Source organism: Cryptomeria japonica, chromosome 11 (assembly GCF_030272615.1).
Source record: "Cryptomeria japonica chromosome 11, Sugi_1.0, whole genome shotgun sequence".
NCBI classification, from domain to species: domain Eukaryota; kingdom Viridiplantae; phylum Streptophyta; class Pinopsida; order Cupressales; family Cupressaceae; genus Cryptomeria; species Cryptomeria japonica.
The window spans coordinates 300849144-300868481 of record NC_081415.1 but is presented as its reverse complement, the minus strand read 5'-3'; the positions used below and the strand labels follow the sequence as shown (position 1 = coordinate 300868481).

Below are 19338 nucleotides of genomic sequence, written 5' to 3'. Positions count from 1 at the left end.
GTTTCTATGTAAAATTCAACAAATAGCAAAAGCCTTAATTGAAAAGTTCACAGCCCAATTTCCTTTCAAATCTATTTTTGTGGATTTAATCCCAAAACTTTCAAGTTTAAATTGAATTTAGGACCTAGGTCAACATTCTTCACTTAAATGTCAAATATGCAAATTGTATATTATAATGTCGTATAAAAAGACAAACCCTAATTCCTTTGAATCATTGAAAAGAAAAAATGAATTGCATCAATATTAGTATCAATGTCTACATAACTCTTTTACTTCTGAAAATTGTTGAATCAATACAAGGACCTTAGGGGTAAAGAGAGTGCAAAATTAATTACCTTCCACTGCCAAACATAGCAAAGGCTCATCTTTGCAAAGGAATGCTTCTAATCAGATCCACAATATAAATGTCATTCCCATGATTGAGGAATGTCCTTTCAATACAAGGACCTTAGGGGTAAAGAGTGTGCAAAATTAATTACCTTCCACTGCCAAACATAAGGCTCATCTTTGCAAAGGAATGCTTCTAATCAGATCCACAATATAAATGTCATTCCCATGATTAAGGAATGTCCTTTCAATACAAGGACCTTAGGGGTAAAGAGAGTGCAAAATTAATTACCTTCCACTGCCAAACATAGCTAAGGCTCATCTTTGCAAAGGAATGCTTCTAATCAGATCCACAATATAAATGTCATTCCCATGATTGAGGAATGTCCTTTCACAAAAAAAACATTTTGTTTCTTTTCAATTATAATATATGTGAAATTAAAGAATTTGCATTGCACTTCCTTATATAAGTTGTCTCTATGACACTTGATTAAAACTATTGTTCTTGCTTGTTCCTTCACTTGTACTATATCAGCTATTCTTTTGCATGTACTATATCAGCTATTTTTGGATACTTCTTGCTCATATGAAGGGAAGAGCACAAGTAACCGTTATGATGTCAATAACTAAACACTCATTGTACACTTAACCCTCCAATTATTATAAAGAAAACAAACAAACAAAAAGCTAAAAGTCTATTAATAAATTTCACAAGTATCAATAGCCATCCATTTTTTACCATTTTTGGATTATAATTGACCCATTTGTGTACTTTTATTGGTACCCATAGCAAACAACTTTTGGGGCATTTGTGCGAAGTTTAGCAATTTTAAGTATACAGTTATTAGGACAATGAATCCCACAGCGTGCATCATTACTACCCAGAAACCAAAGCAATAGCTATAATGACTGTTTACAATCGCAAGTGGAGACAACAAAAAAAAATTATCAAAATCCGATGTACTGTTTAGAATCTGTAGATACACGAAGATAGCTATAATGACTATGGGTACACTTTTTCTAATGTCTAACACTACCTTGCATGACCCCCAAAGAGCATATTCATGCACAAGCTCAACAATGCATCAAATAAACGAGCCCCAATTCCATCAGAACCAAAGTAGATACCAACCCCTTCTGACCTGTCATTTCTCAGGTAACCTTTCACCAGCTGCATCTGTGAACTGTTCATGAATTTCTTTTGCAGCTAGTCATACTTCTGGATCATGTCATATTGGGAATAAAATAGAAATATTCACATGTCCATCAAAGTTGACAGATAGATTAGTAGCTTAATTATCCACATTTTGCCAAGATTATTAAAGTGATTTGATCAGTCTCCAATGGATCAGCTTTCGAATGCCTCTAACTGGACGTAGGGGCTATATATATGTATAGACATCTAATATGGAGCTGACTGAAAACATCATCTTCGTCTCAACGTTAGTTAGCAAAATAACTTAGACTAAGGATGTTAAATTATTGCAGGTAATCAGGTCTGACCAAGAAAATTATTGGCAGGCAAAGATGTCATCAATGCTGAAAATAAACTTCCTGGATTCCCCTAGTAACGGCAATTGAACCAGCAAGAACCCAGCATGAAAATCAGTGGCTTCGCCTGCTGAATTGTAGCCTGTAGAAGCATCCTCAGCAATGGGCCAAGCCCAAGTCCCCTGGAAGGGGGTGCCGTAGTGAGTGTGAAAGCCGTTGGGCCCAGACGGGCACTGTCGGCGGGTCAGGTTGTTTGGGAATAGAAGGATATGAAAAAATTCTAATTGTCAAGAAAATTGAACGATGAGATATTAAATGTGTTGTTCGTATCAATTAATCACAGCTGGGACCCTTAGTAACCATAATCAGTCCAAAGTACTTTCTTTTTAAGTATACAAAAACATAATAAACGCTTATTAGACTGCTCAAATTAATTCCAAATCTAGAAGCATGCTGATAATATTCAATAATTATTTATCAATTAACCACGGCTAAGACACAATCCACAATGGTTCTTTATGAATATCCCAAACAATCATATAAGCTTCTTAGACTGCTCAAATAAATTCCTAAATCTAGAGGCAAGTTGATCATGTTCAATAATTATTTCTATAAATAATCGTCTATTGATGATAAAATGTGTTTTTGAACATCGTATATGCTTGATGGTACTCTTTTTCACAAACTGCACTTTTGAAGGTTTTGAAATAAACATATTAAAGTTGGTAAAATATTGTACCAGCTACAAAGAATACCACATACAATACATATGATTTTTTAAACTAAAAATAACATGACGAGGTGAATGCCTATAAGCAAGCCGTAAGGAATATTAAGAATATTACATACATTGTACATAAATAAAATAATAGAGTGCCACCAATAGACATTAACTAATGTCAAACTTGTTCTGACTAAATGAGAGGATACAAATAAACTCATTATACATCTCTGAGCATTGAACAGTACACAGCAACCCAAGCAATCAGCTACAAAATAGAGAAACCCATTCAGGCAAAATGTGAAAAGCATGATTTTTGTCCCAAACTGCAGAACTCCAATTTTAGAACACAAAGGCAAACTAATTTGTTCACACCAGCCTGTCTAACCGATTCAAGCAAAATATGCCCCATTGCTGCAAATTTTAGAAAAATTCAATGCACAATCCAAATAAGAACTCGGCAATCCTTCTGAAGTTAGAAATACAGGGAGGATCATATGAAGTGATCAGATTAGATCTGCCACATTCATGGGCATTTCATCTATTTGGGTACTATAATACTGCTCAATATCTCTCAGAATTCTTATATCATCATTTCGAACAAAATTTATAGCAACACCCTGCATATTTCGAACAAAGAGATATTTGCATCAGTTAAAATAAGACTGTTTTCATGTGAAACAACGGACCCAGTTGAGCAATAGCTTAAAATTATGGAAGTATGCTACAACATAAATTAGTGCAACACCCACAGATTGAAGCAAAAATTAAAATTACTTCTAATATATGCCATACCTTTCGACCAAAACGACCTGAGCGACCAATCCTATGAATGTAAAGCTCACGATTGTTGGGAAGGTCATAGTTTATCACTAACGAAACCTGAAAATTATGGAAGATAAGATGTCAGTAGATTTTAAAATAAACAAAAAGAGATAACAAAGGACCAAGGACAAGAACTTGCCTGCTGAACATCAAGACCACGAGCCCAAACATCTGTGGTGATCAAGACCCGAGTAGTACCAGCACGAAATTCGGCCATAATTGCATCACGTTCTTTTTGTGGCATATCTCCATGCATAGATGATACAGTAAAGTTATTGCTCCGCATCTTTTCTGTAAGCCAATCAACCTATAGATGCAAATACCAGGTTACATCGCCGGATTTATATAATAGATAAGTTGCTAAACTAACATAAAGTGCAATACAGAATGAATCAACCATTTTACATGTCTTACCTTTCTTTTTGTATTGCAAAATATAACAGCTTGAGTGATTGTAAGTGTATCATAGAGATCACATAGGGTGTCAAATTTCCATTCTTCCCTTTCAACAGCAACAAAAAATTGTTTGATGCCCTAAAATTCAAAACAGACTGCATAAGTATGCTTGATTGAGAAGTAATGCAAGACAAGTTAGATAAGGCAAGTCAATTCATCCCTCCCCATACCTCGAGTGTCAATTCATCACGTTTGACAAGGATCCGCACAGGGTCAGTCATGAATTTGTTTGTCATCTCCAAAATCTCATGTGGTAAAGTTGCAGATATCAGCACAACCTGTCAAAAACAATAACAGTCACATTGTTGCTCAAACAAAGCCATCAAAAACAACATATACTATTGCCAGACACACATACAAGTAAATTCCAAAGATGATAAGACACCACCTTCATACATTCACATATGAAAAATTGTACCCAATACTTTGAGAGAAAATATATAATCACCATTGCATATCATCTTAAAAAATGTTGTTTCACAAAAATTAAGACTAGGTACGAAAAAACAGAAAACATATTTATAAATTATTAAATTCACATTAAAAGAAACAAAACAGAACCTTTTGGTGCAAATACATAATTACCAATGCACGTCATCTAAAGAACAGGTGTTTTGTAAAAATTCAGACCAAGAATCAAAAATGATATCATTAGACAGAACAAAACATGCCTGAAGCTCTGGGGGAAGATATCGATAAACATCATATATTTGGTCCTTGAATCCTCTGCTGAGCATCTCATCGGATTCATCCTATTAGAACATTAAAACCAGAAGTAAGAAACATATCAAGTCACTCCAAATACTTGCAATTAGTGCTCAAAGTACCAATCCTAGGATATAATGAAGATATGCATACTTACAAGGACAAGCAGTTTGATAGCTCTAGTCCTTAATGTCCTCCTTTTGATCATATCACAGACTCTTCCAGGGGTTCCTGATACCACATGAACACCATATTCCAGTTTTCTAATATCTTCCCCTATGCTCTTGCCACCAATACATGCATGAGCTTGAACATTTATAAAATCTCCTATTGCAAGAATCACTTTCTCTGTCTGAGCTGCAAGTTCTCTAGTGGGTGAAACAATTAATGCCTGAACCCTGCACATGACACACAAACCACATAAGACTCAAATGCAAATAAATGTTAGATGTCAAATTAACTTTGCTAAAACAAACTTAGTGATCATTTAAGTGCTCCAAAACCTAATAATAACACATGCAGAGCGTGTATTTAAAGTTTAACTAGATCATAGATGAAGGACAGAAGTCAAGTTGATCCAAATTAATGTCATGAAGACCGAAATTAATGTCCCCAATTGAACAACCTTAGGAAATGGATGATTTTTCATACATGAGCAAGCTAGAATAATTAACAGAACCAAATGTAGGTGTCAAACCCTATCGAAAATTAATACTGATCAGCAAGATGTCAAAACTGCAAACCCTTATCAATCAAAATGCATAAATGAATTGCAAATTTGAACATCCTCAGGACTGGAAAGTAATCAATTAACTGATGTATGACACCTGAAAAAGTACGAAACCCTTGTTTATTTCTCCAACATGGATTATAAATTAACTATGAAGGCAGATCTGAACTTTTTAGGGACTGTTAAGAAGCTGAAACCCTCATTCAAGCTTTATAATTCTTTCATACATAACAGATCTAACTTCTATAATAAATGACACCTGATATTATTGGAAATCATTCATTACTTTCAATGGTTACAAACCCTAGTTCAGCACTAGTAAAGGCCTCCAATCAATTAATGAAGGTATTTATTCCATTCCAGCTTATGAATAAACAGTAAATACACTTACAACAGACTGTACAATCGTATGGCAAGCAGAAACCCTCCAAAAGATGTGCAAATGCCGACTGAAAATGATGTTTCAGCTGATGTAAACCCTAGTGAATGATGGTAGCTGGCCTGCTGGGAAAAACAAGCTATATGACAACCTTACCCAATGTTGCAACGGCTGGATGGTGTACAATATGTGGAAAACAAATCTGAAAACCTTTCTTTAATGGCAGCAATTGACTGAAAGTGAAACTCTCTGTCAATCAGCAGCACATGGTACATTGCCCTAAAACCCTAGTCAAATTAGTAGCAAACAGCTGTATGGCAGCACAAAGAGTGACTTCGAACGCCAGAAATCACCAAAACAGATCCAATAACTGATATTACTCAACAACAGCAAAATAATCCAAAACCTAGACACAACATTAAATATGGCTGGAGCCAATGATCAAATGTTGGGCACGGCCACTATAAAGACAGGCAACATCAAATAACGGCCAATAATAAAATAATCAACATATATGTACTATAGTGGCACTGTAGGAGCACCATAGCAAACTGAAAATAACTTCAAAACCTCAAATAATCTCCAACAATTCAACAAAACTGTGATTCCCAGGTGGAACCAAATCTAATGGATAAGAGGGCTTTCGTCCTCAAATCTAAATATAGATGCCAAGGATTTTCGTCCTTGAATGCTTCAAACTCCAAATTGGAAGGCATACTGAAATCACAAAATCAGATATTTAATGTGAGCCTTAACTTCTCTTTTGTAGGCGCTTCACTTCAGGGCCTCTATTTTATTTTATTTTTAATTATTTTGTTTTTTCCCTCTGACAATTTAAAATATGCTTTTAAATTACATCCAGAGGCCCCTTTTTAATTACATTTTGAATTAAGTGTAAAAAGCAATCTTTAAATATTCTATAGAACCTAAAATAATATAAAGTGATCCCGCCCACTTAAAATATTATTATTTTTATTTCCATTGCTCAAACCTTTATAGCCATGGGAAAAAAGGCTAGGCTAAAGGTCTTCACCCTGGATCTAATCCTGAAAAGGGGACATAAAATGAAATGTAACTTGGACATTTCCAATTGATCATTTCTCTTTTCAGTTTCAACTAAAATTGAAGTATAGGCAGATGGTTTATAGTGATAGTGGCAAAGATATGTCTATTTAGACACCTTATATGTAAAATTTAGTGCAGAAAATTCCAAAAATGCGGAGTTATGTGGATGGTAGTGAAACCACTTGTAAAAGCTGACGGTGGTTGCATACCCACCAGTTTATGTAGGAAGCAGTTGTATGACAACCTTATATTTGATGGGGCAGTGAGATTTTTACAATTGCTTTATGTAGCAGTTGTGTTTTTGCCAACAGCACAATTTGTTAGTTTCATCGCGTGCCAAAGACCAACTAGAGTAATGGTTTCACATAATGTCTCTTCCCTTTTTGAGTCTTTCCAGCTTCCTTATTGAACTTCCAACAATGAGGAAAATGGGTGAGACCCCAAAGGACTTATTGTAATGTGTTGGTTACATTTGGTTAAGTAAGAATTGTGCTGCTACAGCCTAAATTGTCTTCAAGAGTTAGTTAGTAATTGCAGAGTGCAAGTTAAAGAGTTTGAGCATATATTGTTTATGTAAATAACATACATGGAAAAATCTGAGGACAGCTGTAAAACTACAATTGTCTAAAATATAGTGGCATGAAGAGGAATTCCCTGACTCATTCAAAGTTTTATCCATATTTAGTTTTCCCAAAACAAATGCCATGTACTCCAGTGTACTTTCTTACACTTGTTATAAGATATGTTCATCCTTACTGCTAAGTTGCACTTAACTATAATTCTGAAGAGACGGGTCTTGATTTCTTTCTAATATGAAATGTCTCCTAGAACTGGAATAGGGAAATCAAAAGCATTGTTTTTGATGAAGAAAAGAATGCCTCTAGATGGTGAAGAGACATTCAACAAGTTGGAGGAGGATGCAAGCATTTCTCACTCCATGGAGAAGTTTGAAAGGTTAAAGAAGATCAGGTAGCCTCTTGTGAATAAACTGGAAATTTCAATACAAATCCAAAAAACAAATGAAGAGTTACATGCTCAAGAATGTGAAAAGGAACAAACCCATACTAGCCAAACTCAACCTCCATTCAAAGCAAGGACCAAAATATAAATTTAACCTTGTGAATGTTAAGTAAATGCAAAAAAGTGGTCTATTGATTAGCTCAATCAGCTGGTTTCAATGTAATGTGATGTGTAGGTGTTACTCTCTTATTGAACCTTTTGGAAGATATTGATCGAGTTTTCAGTTCAGCTCGCTCACCCCTATAGATAGTAGGGCCAACTAAAACACTATATTTGGTTTCACTTGGTCAAAGCAGCCAATTGTTTTTACGAGATCAAAGAGCAGCCAAGTATTCATTCCTTGGGTGTAAGAAAGATACCACTAATTTATAACTGGAATGATGTTAAACATTGGTTTGGAAACAATTTTATCCTATTTGTTATGAAGAAAAAGGTCTTTGATTAGCAACATATCAGGCAAAATTAGGGCCAAAATGTGCAGTCTTGAACCAGAGTTTTGCAAAAAGGTGGTCTATATGGACAAAGATGTCTTGGATCATGACATACTAATGAAGCATGTAAGCAGGCTGAATGGTAACCTAAGGTAAGATGTTTAAATTGGCTAAGCCCAAATATCAATGCAGCGTGTGCTAAAGCACATTAACTTGAGATTGACAAAAAGGAATTGCCTTCCTTGTCAAATGCACAAAAACAGTAAGATGGTTCCAAGACAAAGCAATAGAAAAAAAAGGAAAGGTAAGTGCAAGGCCACTAATACTTTTGGTAATAAAGATTCTATTAGACATTGTGCACATTTAAATGTTAAAACTCATATAGGTAAGACTTGTTGGAAGTTACATCCAGATTCGCATCCATTCAAAATCAAAATAAAAGAAAGAGGGCTGTGAATTCGTTTCAAGGGAAAAAGAGAGGATAATACTTTGAATAGCATGAAAGGATTGCTTGTATTTCATTCACACAGAGGTTAACAGCGAGGCTGATTAAAAAGTTAAACTCGGTAAACTTTTCCATATCAAAAACTAGATTAAGAAAATTAAAGTTATGCTCTTTTCTTCTTACTCCCACACAAATTTGATTTCAAAGGAGTTGGTTGATAAACTTGAGTAGGAAACACAAAATCATAATAATCATTAGCAGAAAAACTTGGGTTGGAAATATAAAATCACCATAATCATTATTCTCTGAATTGGGCAAAACAAGGAGTGGAAAGCAGTAACCAAACAATACTAACCTTCTCACTGATAAAGTTGTGGTGGTTATTGTACCTCTTGGGAGATAAGCAAGATAGTGAGATCTTATAATGCTAACCTTCTCCTAGCATGTCTAATAATGAAAATCACAGGCAAATAGAAGAGTAGGTGTGTCTACTTAGAAGTATTAATCTCATTACTAAAAATATACTGAATTGGATTTGCATAATGCCAATACCAGTTCCTTCTAGGCCACGGCAAAGCATGTCCATGGATTTCATAAGATCTGCTCGGATCAAACGAAGTACGTGATTATTTTGTTTTTGTTGTAGACTGGTTTAGCAAAATGTGCATCCTCAGTTCTCACAATATAGCTCTTTAAATGGCAATGATGCAGCTGAGTGTCTCTTTACTGATGTGTGGGACTCAGTTGATTTGCAAAATTCCAGTATTTTGGATGCCAATTACCACATTTATGGGAACTTTTTGGACTACATTGTGGAAGAAGAGACACTAAATTGAACAGATCTATAGCTTTTTTAAGAAAAAATTGTACTGCATTCATACAGCTCCTGAGGGGGTTACAATTCAGAAACACAGTTTGGCATATATTGAGCATTCTTACCAAAGTTCCCAAACTCGGACTCGGCAAGGCTGACCCGGCAACAACTTGGCAATGAATCGGCAAAATAAAAAAACCCTTGAAATTTAGAGATTTTTAACGATTTAAAACTTGTTTCATGCACCCATTATTGAATTAAGGTTAAAGACACTATAACATCATCAAATAGAAGCTCTAGCTCATCCTCAGCCTCAGCCTCAGAGTAGTCTGTTTGCCTCCTACAAAGGCGTCTAAGGTAGGTCCTGGATGACCGAGTAGCCATAGTCTTCGCCTGTGAGGTGCCACAATGATCAACATCAGTTGTGCTTGTGCCGGATCGTGCTCTATCCTCCTCTGCCATAGCCACAGCAACAGCCTCTCTGTCTGCCATGTCTGACATGCTGCGGCACGAGTCCTAGAGCTCGGACTTGGCGAGTTTTACCATAACTCGCCTGACTCGCCCGAGTCAAGGGAGTTATGAGCAAAACTCGCCGAGTCCGAGTCATTAGTTGTCAAAACTCGCCAAGCTTGGCTCAACTCGCCAACTTGGCAAACTCGCCTGACTCGCGGCGAGTTTGGGAACTCTGATTCTTACAATATACCAATCCATTCTTCTGGTGATAAATCGTCTCTTAAGGCATATTTTGGTCACTTAACACCGAAATGGCAAAATTCAAACAGTGCAAAAGCATGTCAAGGGTGACCTGAATGCCTTGAATGGGAAATTCAGGGCAGCTGATTCATGAAAATGGAGATTTCTGTAGATGGAAGCAGAATCACCAATTGAAGGAGGCAACTTTGCATAACTGCCGTTTTATGCAGGCAATGCTTGTGTAACTGTTGCTAAGTGGCAGTTTCATTTTGATACCTAACTAATGCAGCAGTTTCATTTTTTATACCCTGATTGATACGTGTTTCAAAAGTGCTAAGACCAAGTTGGATAGCTTGTATATGTAATGTTACCTTTATATAGCCTTTCCAACATCTTTGGAAGCTCCAACTTTCTTGGAGAGCACCAACCTTTTCAGAATTGATTTCAGATACTAGCTTTGTGTTGAAGGGATTTTTCAGAATTGATTTCAGATAGTAGCATTGTGTTGAAGGGATCAAGTTGATTCCGTTGGTTCTTTTCAAGAAGAGTTTCAACATTCCAGGTGCTTTCAACAATTCTTGGAGAAGTAATCTATTTTTGAAAAGTATCAATTTTCATTGGGTTGGTTAACCAAAAAGATTCAGGGTATGTTGTGTATTCAAAATTCCCTTTCAATCTTTTTTTGTATTTTCTACAATTTTAGGTGAATGTTCGGAAAATAATTAAAATGTTAAATAACTGATATTTATGTTGTCTAAAGATAAATTAAAAGATAACTTATATTAATTATTTATAAAGGTGAATTTAAGTGACTTAAGTGCCAAAAAGGTAAATAACAAAATAAAGTCACCTATTTGGAGCTGAAAGGTTTATTATTTAAAAATAATTTAAAATTATAATTTTTTGACAGCTTCAAAAGTGCTTATAAAAGAGAAATTGGAGGAAAAGAAGCTCATTCTGAATTTTTTTATCAAACCTTGGTTTTTTATGAGATTGAATGTTGTTCATCTCTTCCACCTAGATGAAACTTAAGGTAAGATTGGTTTTGGTGATGAAAGATTCTCCCAAAACAATATTGTGTGATTCATTTAGAGTCAATGTGTGTGCAGAAAGGATTTAGAGGTGGATTCACCCGAAGTTCACATTTGGGCTTAATGTTTGCAAAGTAAAGTTGGAAATAAATTGATTTATCTATACAAGCTTTCAGAGATTACAAGTAGCAAATTTGCAGGCAGATACAAATTTGTATGAGGAAAGATTGGATTTAAATAATTTGATAGTTTGTTTTAGATCTCTACATTTTCTACTTGACCACCCCAGCATTGAATGCTATTTGTGGAGGTTTCATGCTCATTTCACGAGTCGCAGCCAACTAAAAGTAGCATAACAATATAAAGAGGGGTCACAAAGACTCGTGAGACTTTGGGAGTGGAGGTGTGGCAATTGGGAGCATTCTGCCAGCCGCCACTCACAAAAGCTCCAAATCAGAGGTGTGTCTATGATAAGAATAAATAGGAGGTTGAGGGAGAGGACAACACTGTGCAATATAAAGGATGTGTAATCAGTAGCAGCAAACCAGAAGGGATGTTGGAGGTCCTAGTCACCCACACTAAAGTCTCCAATTTTCTGGAACAGCAGATTGTTTTGGTCATTTGCCATTGTTTCCAACTCTTTAAACTACTGTTCGACAAGATGTCCCTGTGTTGTCAATGACAGTTAAGATAATTTTATGAGGAGATTTCATGATTTAAATTATATTAGTAGGTGTTCTGAATCATTGCATTCAGAAATGTTCTAATATAAGTGTTTGCAAAGTGTTTGATGGAATGTCTGCAAGCTAAATCCAGCAATATTGCAAGTTTCAAACAAATATTCTCGGTACGGAACATTATACTATAGGTGTTTGGACATGTTTATGTAAAGAATGTGGGTGAAAGCCTCACAAAGGTATTAATCCTGTATAACCTATGGCACCTACCTATTGTCAATCAAGGATTAATGAGGCAATGGTGGCACTTGATTACCTCAAATCAATGTGTACAAGACTTTATTAGCTACTTAGATGAAAATAAATAAATAATCTTATTATCCAAAGTATCACACTTCCCCATGAGTGCAACTTAAGAGGAATGAGAAAAGGGTATGAGGAAACGTGTAGCCATGTGTGGTACCCATGTACAATATCTTCCCCACACCAAAAAAAAAAGGAGAAACCCCATCGGAAAAAATTGCCTCACAATGTGATACAATGAGAGGAAAGACGGGATAGAGCCTGGTAATAGTGAAGAAGTTTGATATATGGACTCACGAACAACTACAAAATATGCTGAGGTTGAAGCAATAATGAGGCAAAGAAAAAGTAAGAATGTCAAAATAAATCCTCACAACATCTGAAAAGGAGATACAACTTTACAGGAGTTGGCATCAATGAGGAGATAAATGTCCACAATCATGTCATCAAGATCTTGACTATGAGATTCTACCAGCTGGTGCAAGTCAAATAAGTAGATATCCCAATGATCAAGAAAACAATACAATACTGGTTTGACTTCCAAGTTATTAGAAATGAAATATTTCCCTATTAATTTGACTATGCCCTGTGTGATGAATGTCTAGTACTGTTGAGATCTGTGTAATCACCTGGCAGATCTTCCTTGGTTCCTTGCCTGGATCCAACACTTTAATCTAACCAGTAGCCTCAACCTATCCAGTGCCTAGGTTATGTTATTGTCTTCCCTGTGTTAGAAATTTGAAACCCTTGACAATGAGAACTCTGCAATCTAATTACTTACACTGCCTCTATGATCTGGCCTCTTGGCACCCTCCAGGTGGATGTGAACTCCAAATGTGGGTTCTGGAAAACCCATGTATTTGCTCAAACTTATGAATATCAATGCCTGAAACATGAAAATGGAATGCAATGATGCAGATTAGCTCAGCTCTGCAAACCCTAGTGTGATCTGCCTAAACAGAGGTAGGGTTTTGATCCTAACCTCAAAAGTGCAATTGAGGGTAATTCTGTTATGTCCCCAAAAGACTATGCTGACTAACCTATAGCAGGAGTCCAAGGACCCAAAATTGGATACCTTAAAAAAATTGAAAATTTCACTTTAGTTTATTTTCTTTTTATTTATTTTTTTATTTTATTTTATTTTTATTATCAACTATTATTATATTAATTATATCTTGATATTATATAATATATATTAGTGTTTAAAAACACTATTAAAATAGGGCAGATGAGGGATGGAAAGGAGGAAACATGACATACAATGTCCAAAAGAGGACAAACTGCTGACAGTACAATTTTAGAATAAATGAGAAGAAAAGAGCAGCAGCACCTACATCACAAGTTTCGAATTCGAGTTCAAGTTCCACGACAATAAAATTCGAATGAAGTTCTGTAAGGGGAAAAATTTTACGAAAAAATTCACCTTATATCATAGTTGCATGGGTACTCGTACCAGAGACTCAGATGTGTATCCCGCACCGGAAACTTGGTTGGAAACGTCTCCATAGAGAGGAGACTTCCCGCTAACATATCTGCCCGTCTCCCACCGTCTCCAAGGCAAACAAAAAAAAGGAAACCCTAAAATGTTAAAAAAAAAACACAGGCAACAAAATAATCAAAATGCAGTACAAACGCAGGTCACAAGGATTTCCTAAAACATTGCAACAGCCATTACTAAATTATTATATTATATTTATGTCATTATATTTTAAGAATTTCTATAAATTATTAAATTATATTTAAAAGAAATTAGCATCTCCAAGTACCCACATCTCCTATTTTGATAAAATAGTCGTACCGGTACCAGCACTAGTCTCCAAAGTCTCCAAGTACCCCCGTACCCGTGCAACCTTGCTGAGGCTTATATAAATTTAATTTTTTTTTTAAATATGGTAGTTTAATTTATTAAATGTTAATATTGAAAAAATAAAAACTATATAAATAAAAAATAATAAAATAATAAATTTATAAAAAAATCTCAATATAATAAGTTTAAACTTTTTAATTTAAATATTTAAATGTGTTAAATTTAAAATAAAACTATATTATATTAAATATACTATATTTGTTAAATTTATTATAAAAACATAAAATTAGTTAAATTTTACATATAAATAGTTTAAAATTTAAATCAAATATTTTAAAATGACAGTTTACTTTATTAAGTGTTAATATTAAAAATAAAATAAAACAACATTAAATTTAATTATAATAAATGTTAAAAAATTTAATAGCAATTTAATTTAAATAAAATAATATTTGACTTTTGTAATGTTATAAACGTATATTATTAAAAAGTTAAAATACGACCTTAAATTTCATAAATGTGAAGAAACCTAAAAATATAAATAACAGATAAATGTTTGATGTTTGATAGCAATGTAATGTAAATAAAAAGTTATTTGACATTTGTAATTTTAATCACATATTATTAAAAATATAAAATACTTATAAAATTTTATAAATTGAAAAACACCTAAAAACAAAATAATATTAACAAAATGTCGTAAAATAAAATTCACGACCTATCTGCATGCCCAGAAGCCACCAACAGGGTCACAGAGTTAGCTGCAATAAGTTCTCGACTTGCAAAGAATGGAAGACACTTGCAGGGCAATCAAAGTAGAATAGGAGCCACACGACAAAAACAGGAGTCACGCAACAAATATAGCTTGACAATGCTCTACTGTCAGCGGTGGCTCAATCTTCCTTCCTCACTCAAAGTCACTACAACCGTTTTTCACAAACACCTTTCTATATGCTAGCGAATAGATGTGTGCTTAGATCAATGACTAGCAATGTTCTAGAACAAAAATAGCTCAAAAACACTTCAAAACCCCTAAATAAAAAATTCTGAAAATATCTTTCAATAAAAAACATGTCCCATGTTTTTCATTCGAATATCAGGCAAATTTTATTTAAAAAGTTTAATGTTCACCAAAATTTGAATTTCAAGCTTGAAATTCAGCGAATCTTGCAACATAGAGCAGCACTTTGAAGTACACAAAAAACATAGGTACTTTCAATAAAAAGACCAAAAAATGAATTTGTTGAGCAAAGTATAGCCATCCAAAGGTCTCAAAACAAGAACATGCGGCCAAAAATTTGAGGAAAAATGAATTCTAAAAAATTTGACCGTAATGAGAAAAAAGTTAAAACAAATTACACTAACACAAAGTACATAGAAAAATGACCCATTCAAAAAAATACTATATAAAATATCTCAATATGTCCACAATATTGCGCTCTGAAGTTGACTAAGTTTATACAATCAGTGATGGTAGCACCCCAGTAGCAGCAATCAGACAAAGCAGTGCTGGTTCCATTGAGCAGCAGAGTAATTGGGGTAGGTCTGTGCTTGGGTGGAGTGTCACTCACCAAGTGAAGGTGACTAAGTCAAGCATAGAAAAAGCAACAAGTGGGGCTATCTATGGGTGCTGCTTAGAACTTGCCAAAAAAAATTGAGCAAGGGTTGTCACTGAATTCATAAGGTGACTCCTGGGTGAACATAGGGGCTTGGACCCTATGCATGAAAGGGATCATACCCTATTGCAGCAAGGTATGGGAGTACCCAGCCAATATACATAAAGCACTGATCAAAAGGCCTTCACAATAAAAATTTGTTTTATTTTTTATTGAAATTTTACAAAAAGAACAAAAACTGCAAACAAAATTTAATGCACAAACCTGTCCATGCACCTGCAATGGCAACTGTATAGCCTCAGGCCACATGCCCAAAGCAAACAAAAATGCCTTTTCTTGCAACTGATCCGATTTGAACAATTTTACAATTAATTCATACCTTTCAAATGCATTGAAACTGTCCATTTTATTCAAAACCACCTCAAAAAGCTCACATTTTGTAAAAGCCATGAAAAATACATACAACCAAAAACTAAGAAACTTGAGTTTTGCATGTCCAAAATGGATGAAACAGAAGGCAAGCCTTGATGTCTCAAACGCTTTGGATGTAATGGTTGTTTCTAATTTGACCTGCGAATCACCAAAATGAAACTTTCAATGTGAAGGCCCTAGATCCCTTGCTCCTTAGGGAACACACACAAGCTATCAATACTTAGATACGATACTGATGGTTAAAAAAATTCACATTGAATTTAATGTAAAACATTTTAGCACTAAACTTCCACAATATTTAAGAAAGTAGTGCAATACAACACTGTTGAATACAAAGAAAAATGGGAATACATGGACACTATTTTTATACTTTAGTGATGTATATTTTTATATCATTATGCAACTTGGCACTCATACAACATGCGCTCATTCACCTTGCAAAGCATATCCACCTTATTGAAGTAATCATCGAGCTATGAGGAAAACCAAGAAATTTTATAGCAAAATCCAAGTACATCATACTCGTTATTGTGTACAAACATCACCCAAAAACTAACCAAAACATTCCCTACTATAAGCCACTATATGCAATAATAGCATCAAGATCCTGGCCCATTCAGATGAAATTTGATTGATTTATATGTACTTGAGAGCAGAACCTGTGAAAAATTATGGTGCTGCCAGCAACAATTCCAGAGAAGGCATAATCCTGAAGGTACCTACATTCACCTGTACTACAAGTATGGATGGATTGACAAATTTGAGTTTTCTGCTGAGCATAATCTCAAAACGTAAGAGTGCAGACTTTAAACAATACATCAGGTAAATGGAGAAAAACACTCTTCTAAAACTTGCATAAGATAGATTACATACACCAAATTGGTGTTTCACTTGGTGATGACCTAACAAACTACTGTTACCTAGTCAGAAAATTAAATCTAAGATGGAATGTTTTCAAGTATAAACGACCAAACATGGTTGTTCTTGTTACAAAAAAGAAGCCACATAACCGAACAACACAAAATTGCTATATAAGAAGTGTATCTGATTCTGAATTGGTCACCATACATAGAATTATATAACAAATGGATTACTGGGCCCAATTTCATCACGGTTAACAAAACAGAACAGGCGTCCAATCAACACCTTTTAAATAAGGCAGGCAACTATCACAATCATTGGGAACGAATCAAAAAAGGCATGTTAATATCATCAATAATAAAAACTTAAAGGCCAATGCTCTACTAACATTGGTTTGGAGGTAGAAAGAAACTGAATTACTGTCATAGTGACACTGACAACCAACTAGCTGGGTCATTATGAATAATAATGACAGTAAAAGAAACTAAAGAAACTGTTGGCATGCATGCAGCTCCATCCATGAAGATTCCAATACAATATCTGGTACTGGTGTCAATGCCTTCTTACTCGATACAATTTAAATGTCTCACAAAAGTACATTCTTTATTGAAATTGTGTCCTTGTAAATATTATAGTTGGAAGTCGGTAAACAAACCACTGCTAGGGTGCACAGAAAATTGAACTTCTTTGACTAAACCCCAAGAACAGAGGGACCTGGGCAGGATCCTGAACTCAGCCACCGCCACTGGTGAGCTCTTTGTGAGCCAAACAACTTTACCAATAGAACATAGGACACTTATCATCCCTTGTAAGCATTATAATGCAGATACATCTTTGGAATAAAGTTTCTGGTTTGAAGAAAGAAGTCTTGAAATGGTTCATTTGTTATGTTACGCATCATAGACAAGTATAGACAGGCACCTCATTCTGAATTATCATCCATGTTCCACCAAGTCCCCAGTTTGGAAGACTAGAAACGCTAGAATGCAAAAAGAAGAAACTAGAAGTAGCCCAAAAGTCCTCGAAATAACATTTCAATAGCAAAATAGGACGGAAGTAGGTGACAAGGGAGGGAATGAGTTTGGATAACAAAATATTAATTTAGTAAACGCGTTTCAAGAAAGAAGATGCAACCCCCTTTAATATAGGTTACAATTTTCTTCTGAGAAACTCCTGTCTCCCATATTTTTTATTTTCTAATCTAGGCATCCACACCCCTTAGAAGTAGCTTTTAGCTTTTATCTTGTCGAATTCGCTGGAAACCTAGAAACCCTAACTTAATTTGCTTCTTATTGTTTGCAGGATGAACAAAACACAGAAATAGACTGGAGGAAGACGAAAATACTTACTCGCGAATAGAGGTATCAATCATCTGACAGACGGTGAGGGCGATCATGGACGTCTTGCCCGTACCAGACTGAGCCTGTGCAATAACATCGCGGCCGGTGATGATGGGCATGACGGCTCTCTGCTGAATGGCGGAAGGCTTTTCGAAGCCGTACTGATATATGCCGCGAAGAAGATCGTCGCGGATGCCCATCTGGTCGAAGCTGGAGATTGCCTCTACACCAGGGCTTGTCTCGAATATTAGCTTCTCATCGTCCTCCGCATTGCGCCCTGGGTTTCGGTTTCTCCCGCCGCCTCCACCTGTTCCTGCTCCTGCCATCGATTTCTCTCTTCTGCACTGAAATTTTTTTCCAAATACCAGATTTTCCCTCCTCTTCGCAGCCCTCTTTAGAAGGATTTACTGACTCTTGGAAGTCAAGATAATTATGTCTATGGATAGAAACCTTGATGAACACAGAAATATTTATGCTCGACACTATAACACTATCGCTCTTTATACCCCGTCAAATATAAACTCTCTTTATGGTGAAGTTAGCAAACCCACGTTATTTCTAATTTTATTTTGCTATTGTCTTTTATTCTCTTAATTTCAATTAATTAACACATTTAAATGTGCATGCACACTGGTACAGCTTCGGCCCATTACTTATCTCTCCCAAAAAAGAAAAAGAAAAAAGTGCATGCACACTGTTGGATGTCTTAGTTTTGTCTCAGTCTTGATAGTTTCGTCCTAATTTATATATGTTTTATTGTAGTTGTACTCGGAGTTGCATGGATAGGTAGTGTTTTTCGTTTTTATTTCTTTATTGTAGTTATACTGGTAGTTGCATGGATAGGCAGTGTTTTTTTGGGGTTTTGTTTTTTTGTTTTTTTGACACTGTATATTTTTTATTTTTTTTTATTTTTTTTATTTTTTTTATAAATAAATATTATGAAACTGGTATTTCTTTGATAGGAAAGTAAAGTACGTAATAATGGCGTTGTATTAGATGTATAATGCATTACATGAGAAGGTCATTATAAATTTGGATATTCATTTGAAATACTAGGGAAGGTCATTATAAAAATGGATAATCATTTGAAGTATTTTGGAGGGATAGGAAACTCATAGTAAGTGTGAATTTATAGAAGGGGAATTAAAGCAATTCCTTGTTTGTTTGTT

At 35.1% G+C, this 19338-nt stretch overlaps 1 protein-coding gene across 1 annotated transcript; it reads right to left on the bottom strand.

Annotated features, from left to right (window-relative positions):
- Positions 1-2620: 2620 nt before the first annotated feature.
- LOC131072128 (eukaryotic initiation factor 4A-3) lies at positions 2621-18870 on the bottom strand. The gene is made up of 8 exons (XM_058008193.2): positions 18179-18870; positions 4683-4923; positions 4492-4572; positions 3991-4098; positions 3779-3898; positions 3504-3671; positions 3335-3421; positions 2621-3159 (listed from the first exon to the last, which is right to left on the bottom strand). Exons 1-8 carry the CDS (start codon positions 18493-18495, stop codon positions 3046-3048), a joined length of 1236 nt encoding a protein of 411 aa, XP_057864176.1. The 5' UTR covers positions 18496-18870; the 3' UTR covers positions 2621-3045.
- Between the last annotated feature and the right edge of the window lie 468 nt (positions 18871-19338).